The following is a 7,035-nucleotide window of genomic DNA, read 5'->3' on the forward strand; positions in this document are numbered from 1 at the left end:
GGGACGCGGTAGTCGGAACCGGCCTTCTTGGCAGGCGTGGAGTTGATCGATGTCATGGGCGGTGTAGTCATTCAGTTGTTCTTGTCGTGGATACGTAGTAGGGGCTTAGTGGGCTGCGGTGGTGTTGGGGTACTTCTTGTTGAATGTCCAGGTCTTCTTCGCGGACATAAAAGGGCGCGGACGAGGCTGGCGGGCGGCGGTGTCTACGACGGCGTACGCGACACAAGTAAAAAGGTAAAGTGAGTTCTTATTTTAGCGATGAGTCATTCGATTTACCGGATATTGGTATCCGGAGTACCCAAGCGGCGCCAAAAAAGCACCTTGCCGGCGTCGAAAATTGAGAGAAAGCGACCTCGTAGGCAGCGCCCAGTACAGTAGCAAGGTCCCATTCCATCCTCCGACGTCGACGACGCGGCGAGCGGTCGAGGCGAAATTGATGTGCAGCGACAGAGCGACTTCGAAGGCCTTCTGTCAGCTGGTAGAGCATGTCCCACAAAACCGCACTTCGACGAACCGAGGGCTCTAGTAATCCGAGGGCTGCGACTGATCGTCGATGCTAGAGTTGCCAGCCAGTGGCGAGTAGCCTTACACTATTTGCGTACTTCGATCGGTGGCTGCGACATGCGCTGGCGCATGAGTCATTCGGCCGAGTGACTCATCCCCGTGGTATCCAGTCGAAGTCGATCTGCCGCCGAGGGAAAACAAAGGCAGGCCAAGTCAGTTTGAAGAGCTGAAACTAAGGATGCGCGCTGGTAGGGGCGCTGCGGGTGGACTCCGAGGCGCCAAAAGACGGCGGTTCGCAGGCTTCAACGGCAACTCGGATCGGCAGGCAACGGTGGACATGAGGACGCGACGTGCTCCCCTATCAATGTCGAGCTATTACGCAGTACCTCGATGGAGTGCAAGTACGTTGGCCGACTGCGCATTGGCTGACGACCGACGGCTCCAAAGTGGGTACCGTTCCGAAACCTCTTCTAATGCATACGTTTTGGGATATACATTGACAGAGGATTTGCCGGTTTCACCCACAGACCGGTTGCAGACCACGGGCATGAAGGTAGCATGGCGGCGAAGGCGACTGCTCATGCTGCGCGTAGGCTGGCGACGACGACGAGTACGATGCGCAAGTCGAAGTCATTGCGCCGCGGAGCCGCCACCGCTACTTCCGCCCCGAGGGTACTCACTCGTCCTCCGACCACTGGTGCTGACGACAGCCTGCATGTAGTTCCGCTGTACGAGGTCGTGAGCTACGACGGTCACTTTGAAGTGCGCGAGCGGCCACAAACCAAGGTCTGCGTAGATCTCTCGCCACGTGTGCTCATGCGTCCTAGTTGGCGGCGACGGCCAAGGCGCGCTCGTCCAATACCTCGCCGTACAAGGCTGCGGCCTCCAAGAAGCGCCCGCGCCCCCAGTCGTCGCACCGCGTCGTTCGCGCCGTACTGGACGAGCGCGCGAAAACTGCACCGCCGCCAATGGTCCCACTGAAGAGCCCACGGCAGTTGCAGCCGCTGACGCAGCCCCCCGAGGTGCGGCCCCATATACAACGGCCCACCGCCGAGGTGCTCGACGCCCAGGTATGGCTCGCACCGACGGACATGGCTCCAATGCGACGCCGTAGATCGTTGTGCGTGAAGGCATTCTCGCAAGCATGGCCAAGCTCTGCGCGCGCCCGCACCTCGCCACGTCACCGACGCGGCTCATTCAGCTCGTCCAGCTCTGCCAGCGGCTTCGGCAGCACACGATGGACATTGTGGCCCACCACGGACCGTCAGTCGCTGCATACCTCACCAAGGTACGACGAGAGAGCGCTGCTGTCTCTAACGACGTGGGTGCAGATGGCCACGGACACCAACTTTCTGCACAAAGCGCCTGTCTTGCTGCAAGCGCTGGGCGTCGAAAGCCTCGTGTGCAACCCTCTGCTGTGCGCGATTCCGCTCACGCAACCGGAACTCGCAGCGTACGTTGTCTTTCGACGGCCCCGCGACCGCGACGAGCTTCTGCGACGCCTGCGAGCGACCAACGAGGTCGACGAGACGCGGCTCCTCGAGGCGCTCGTCGTGCTATCGACGGCGATGGCCGCAGCGCCACCCACATCCGAAGATGACGATGCGCTCGAGACACACCGCGTGCAACCGGAACTGGACATGCCATCGAAAACAGAGTCTTTTGTGACCGCACCACGCGACGACGACGACGACGACGACGACGGTCGACGCGAGATAGAGACCACGTACGACGACGATGCGAGCGACGAGCTGCAGAGCGCCGACGAGGACGACGGCGCAACCTTTGGCACCGTGGCGTCGCTCTGTGACGCGATGCAGGCCGACCTCAAATCGCACTTTGGCGCGCACACAAACATGTGGGCGTTGGCACCAGAGCCCGCCGACGACCCCGTCAACGAGCCCCACGTCGTCGACCCCGTCCTCAAGCCCTCACCGAGTCTCGAGTCGCCGGGTGCGTGGAGCGCAGACGACGCCGTCCATATCTACGAAGAGGCGCTGACGCTGCGCTGTTTTCGAGCTTGGCGCGCGTGGCGGAGCCGAGAGCGCGCCAAAGTAGCCATGGCGACGATGCATCGAACGCGCCGCGTGCACCGGCTTTTCCGGGCGTGGCACCGGCTCAGTCGTGGGCGGCCGCTGCGAGCTCGCTGCCGCCGCCGACGCTTCTTTCTGCTCTGGCGACGCGCCGTGCGATTTGTCCAGCGACGCCGACAGCTCTTGCGGCGCTGCGAGCGCCATACGCTAGCGATTTCCATGACGCGCTGGCGTCACGACTGCGCGCTCGCGCGAGACCGGCAGAGGGTCGCAGCGACCGCCATAACAGCGGCATGGCGGGGGACGCGCGCTCGATGCGAGGTTCAAAAGCTAGTACAAAGCCGGCGCGACGCGGCCGCGCAACGACTGCAACGAGCATGGCGGGCCTATGTGTGCCGGTGCCGCTGTGCTGCAGCGCGACGTCGTCGATCGGTCGCCAGCTCGCGCCTCCAGCGAATGTTCCGGCAGCACCGAGACCGGGTTGCACGACGGTATCAAAGTGTGGTGGTCGTGCAGCGGTCGTGGCGACGGTATTGGCGTTTCTGCCGACGCCGGGCCACGGCCGTTGCGTGTATTCAGCGCGCGTACCGCCGACACGATCAACGTCGGCGGGCTTGGGCAGCACGGGTGCTGCAGCAGAGTCTCAGGCTTCATGCGTGGTGGCGGCGGCAATGTCGGTGCGTCAGTCTACTTCAGCGAATTTGGCGCGTGCACTGGTGTCGGCGGCAAGCAAACGAACGAGCGGCGCGTGGGTTCCAGCTGCTGTGGCGGCGTCACCGGGTGACGCGTCGGTGCGACCGACGACGGCGGTGCCGGTGCGTCGCTGCCGCACGGCGGATCCAGCGCTGGCTCCGAGGCACACAAGCCCGCCGTCTTGCCTGCACGCACGTGTTGCACGCGCTACTGCTGCGCATCGATGCAGCGGCACAGGTGCAAGCCGTTTGGCGAAGGTACCGTAGACGGCGCCGCGCAGAGATGGCGCAAAGGAGGCGACATGCAGCAGCTCGAACGCTACAGCGATCGCTGCACGCATTCTCCGTACGAACGATATGCAGACGCTTGCTGGCGGCAGCGGTCGACGCCACACACGCGCACGCGGCGGCCACGATTGTCCAAACGCTTTACCGAGGCTACGGCGCGCGCCGACGGTACCGCGTCGTGCGGCGTCATCGAGAAAGCATCGCAGCTCGCTGCCTCTCTCGGTTCTTACGCGAGATCGCTCTGCAACAAGCGGCGTGTGCGGATGCGCTCAGCATGCTTGTGAAAGCCGTGGAGCAGTGCGCGGCCGCCGTCCGTCTGCAGGCGGTTTGGCGGCAACACGCAGCTCGCTATCGCTACAAGCGGCTGCAGCGCAGCGTGCTTCGTCTGCAGCGCCGACTGCGTCGATGGCGCGCAACGACTGCAGCGTGTACCGACGTGCTCACATCGATCGTCGAGCAGACCGTGTGGCGTGCTGCCGAGTGCTCGGCGCGGTGCCTTCAACGCTGGTGTCGGCGCAAGATGGCTGCTGCCGCAAGACGGCGTAAGGTGGCGTTGCAGTGCGCAGCTCGCGTTGTGCAGCGCCGTGTCCGCACGAGTCAGCAGCGTCGCGCGTGTTGGTTGGTGCTGCAACGTCTTGTGGCGCGCGTGCATCGTCTACACGCTGCCGCGACGGTCCTCCAGCGCTGCTTTTCTGACTACCGAGATGCCATGGTTGCCGCTCGCAGGTCGCAGTGCCGGACCGTCATCCGGTCGATGGTTGCGCACATCGAAGACGCGCAGACGCTGAGTCGCCGCTGCGCACACGAGGCGCTGGGCGCTGCTGCAGGCGCCGTTTTGGTAGCTGAAGTAGCGCGGCGAGAGGTCGCTGCATGTCTCAAGGCTATGGTTGCCGCGGTGGAAACTCAGCACGAGGTGACGCACTGCCTCAACGACGTGACTGCGGACGTCGAGATGTGGCATGAGGCAACGCGTTGTCTGGAAGCGCTCCTGGCGATGCAGCGTTCGGAACGCCAGCAGATGGGCCGCGAAGACGCGTTGGCCGCGAGCCAACGCATCTGTGCGCACGTGACTTGCGCGCTTGACGAGCTCCAAGTTCGCATCGTGGCCCAGCATACGGCCGCCCGGGCACTGGTCGACATCACGCTGTCGGTGTCTGCGGTCGCGATGGCTCGGGCGACAGTGGCGCAGCGGCGTTGCCTCGAGGCCGTGGCATCACGGGTCGCCCGAGACGGCGTCTGCGCGGCCACACGCTGCATGCTGGCGACGGCCTTCGTGTCGCGTGTCGTGTCGACATCCGTCCAACGCATCCAGGCCGCCACCCAAGAATTGCGAGCGTCTGCCGCTCGGCACCACGTTGCCAGAACGTTCGCGATGTCGGTGGTCGAGACGACCGTGCGCCGAGCTACCGCGTTTGTGGCGGAGCCAGTTGTTGCGGAAGCACCACTCAACGCGGATGGCTTGCTCACTGTGCGCGAGGCGGCCGTCGACCAAAGCCTTCTCGCTCAGTCGTCCACCGAGCGCACGGCCGCCGCGCTGGCCCTTCGACTTGTCCAAACGAGCGCGTCGCAGGCGTCGGCAATTGTACAGTGGCGTCGCCTCTCTACTACCACGGCTAATAGTGTGGCGACGCGCGCGATCGCATCGCTCGTCGCTGTCGAGCGCCAAGCGGTCATCGCGCGCAACGTACAGCGAGCCGCCTCGGCGAGTGTCGAGGCGATGTGCGCAAGCGTCCGAGGCAAGCACGCGCGCCGACTCCAAGGATGGTACCGCTACTGGCGCAGCCTCCGGCACTTGCGGCGCATCGCCGGCCGTCTCGTCCGCCAGTGTACTTTGGTCACACTCCGGCTGATCGCCTCGCGTCGTCGGGCTGCGGGCGTTGTCTCGACGGTCGTCTGTTGCTTTATGGCGTCGCAGCGGCGGTGGCGGGCGGCTTCGTGCATTGCAGAGGCATGGCGCCGGCATCGACGACGGCGCTTACTGGCCACCGCTACGTCGTTTGCCTCTCGGTCGCTGTCCCAGGTTGCGCTGCTCGTCATCGTCGGTAGAAATTTAGATTCCTTGTAGGGTCTCGATGCGATAGCGATACACGCCGAGACGGTGCGTGTCCTCGCCGCGTTGACGCTGCAAGTCGAGTGCAGCTGGCAGGTCGCCCAAGCGGTCACGGCGAGCGCTCTGGTGAGCAGTGCGAAGCAGGCGACGGCGCGCGTGCGACTGCAAGCAGCGTGGCGCCGGTACCGCCGCCGACGCCGACGCTCGCACCTCCGCGTCTGCGTCGTTTCGTGGACGACCACCGGGTTGTCTGCAGTCTACACGAGCCGCACAGCAACAGCGCGACGCCTCGCAGCGCTGCGGCAGCGCCACGCGACGCGAGTGCTCGCGCGCGCGTGGCGGTGTTTCCGGCGGCGACGAGCAGCACAGCGCCTTCAAAGAACCTACAGGCGGCACCGCGTGCGACGCATCTACCGCCTCGAGTGTGCCTGCGCCTCGACGCTTCAGCGATGGCTGCGACCGCGTCTGCACCGCCGCCGGTGTCAGCGGCGGCTCCAGCGGTTTGCGCGGCGCTTTGTCCAAAAGAAGATTTGGTCGTCGGCCACGCTCCTCGCCGGCGACACCACCACGTACTTCGCGCTCTGGCTCTACCGCGGCTCGGCGTGGGTCTCGTGCGTGTTGCATCAAAAGCGGGGGCTCCTCGAGCTGAATACGCCCACGTCCAATTACCTCCGGCGCGTGCAGCGCGACCACGACTTGGCCGCGCTCGACATCACCAACCACCTTCTGGTCCGCGAGACGCCACGCGGCGTCTTGCTAGCGCTGCCGCCGACCTTCAACTTGCAAGCGCAGCTGCAGCGGTCGCAGAGCCTCTCGGTCCTCAACCAAGGCAAAGTCAAGCCACCCGCGCGCTCCGTGCTCGCAACCGCCGTCACGCTCAGCGTCGACGACACGCTCCAGAGCCTGCTCGACGGCCGGGACGTCAACGAACGCAACGTACGGGCTGCTTGTACGCTTAGTAGCTTGACAGTTTAATCGTTTTCGCAGGCGCTCGGCGAGACGCCACTGCACCTCGTGCTGACGCCACCGCGCGGCTTTGACGACAATGACGCGCGGGACGCGATGCTCACCTTTCTGCTCGAACAGGCGGCGGACGTCGACGCGCGCGACTACGACGGCGTGACGCCGCTCATGCGCGCAGCCGAGGCTGGTAGTTCGTCGCCAACAAACGAATAAAGTGACGCAAACGAGGCGCGTAGGGGATATCCGCGGCATCACGCGGCTGCTCGACGCCGGCGCCGCGATTCGTGCGGTCGACAACAAGGGCTACAACGCGCTGCACCGGGCATGTGCCAAGAACCAAGTCGCAACGGTCGAGTTCTTGGCCGGTCGCCCAGCGCTCACGACGGCGTCGTACGACGGCATGTTTCCGTTGCACATGGCGGCGCTCCTCGGCCACGCGTCGGTCGCAGTGGCGCTCCAAAATACGACGTCGATCGATGTGCGCGACGGCGACGGACGCACGCCG

General features: G+C 64.8%; 4 protein-coding genes across 4 annotated transcripts in view; 2 read left to right on the forward strand and 2 right to left on the reverse strand.

Annotated features, from left to right (window-relative positions):
- Positions 1-717: 717 nt before the first annotated feature.
- SPRG_18969 (hypothetical protein) lies at positions 718-974 on the reverse strand (the record flags this gene model as incomplete). Its single annotated transcript, XM_012339797.1, has 2 exons — positions 718-862; positions 910-974. Coding segments are annotated over 2 exons (210 nt in total), but the record flags the coding sequence as incomplete, so codon positions are not given.
- Positions 975-1,051: 77 nt separating this feature from the next.
- On the forward strand, positions 1,052-2,760 carry SPRG_01243 (hypothetical protein; the record flags this gene model as incomplete). Its single annotated transcript, XM_012339468.1, has 7 exons — positions 1,052-1,057; positions 1,098-1,176; positions 1,226-1,290; positions 1,332-1,574; positions 1,619-1,792; positions 1,836-2,690; positions 2,749-2,760. 7 exons carry the CDS (start codon positions 1,052-1,054, stop codon positions 2,758-2,760), a joined length of 1,434 nt encoding a protein of 477 aa, XP_012194858.1.
- A 464-nt stretch (positions 2,761-3,224) lies between these two features.
- Positions 3,225-3,570, reverse strand: SPRG_01244 (hypothetical protein; the record flags this gene model as incomplete). Its single annotated transcript, XM_012339469.1, has 2 exons — positions 3,225-3,415; positions 3,492-3,570. 2 exons carry the CDS (start codon positions 3,568-3,570, stop codon positions 3,225-3,227), a joined length of 270 nt encoding a protein of 89 aa, XP_012194859.1.
- A 1,319-nt stretch (positions 3,571-4,889) lies between these two features.
- SPRG_22066 (hypothetical protein) overlaps positions 4,890-7,035 on the forward strand; it is a gene marked incomplete at both ends in the record, with an annotated part of 3,950 nt that continues 1,804 nt past the window's right edge. Inside the window, 7 exons of the mRNA XM_012339940.1 lie at positions 4,890-5,089; positions 5,138-5,343; positions 5,433-5,530; positions 5,583-5,908; positions 5,957-6,503; positions 6,555-6,717; positions 6,767-7,008. Of these exons, the coding sequence (XP_012195330.1) occupies positions 4,890-5,089; positions 5,138-5,343; positions 5,433-5,530; positions 5,583-5,908; positions 5,957-6,503; positions 6,555-6,717; positions 6,767-7,008 (1,782 nt within the window). The remainder of the gene's footprint in view (positions 5,090-5,137; positions 5,344-5,432; positions 5,531-5,582; positions 5,909-5,956; positions 6,504-6,554; positions 6,718-6,766; positions 7,009-7,035) is intronic.

This window comes from Saprolegnia parasitica (assembly GCF_000151545.1).
Source record: "Saprolegnia parasitica CBS 223.65 unplaced genomic scaffold supercont2.3, whole genome shotgun sequence".
Lineage (NCBI taxonomy): Eukaryota > Oomycota > Saprolegniomycetes > Saprolegniales > Saprolegniaceae > Saprolegnia > Saprolegnia parasitica.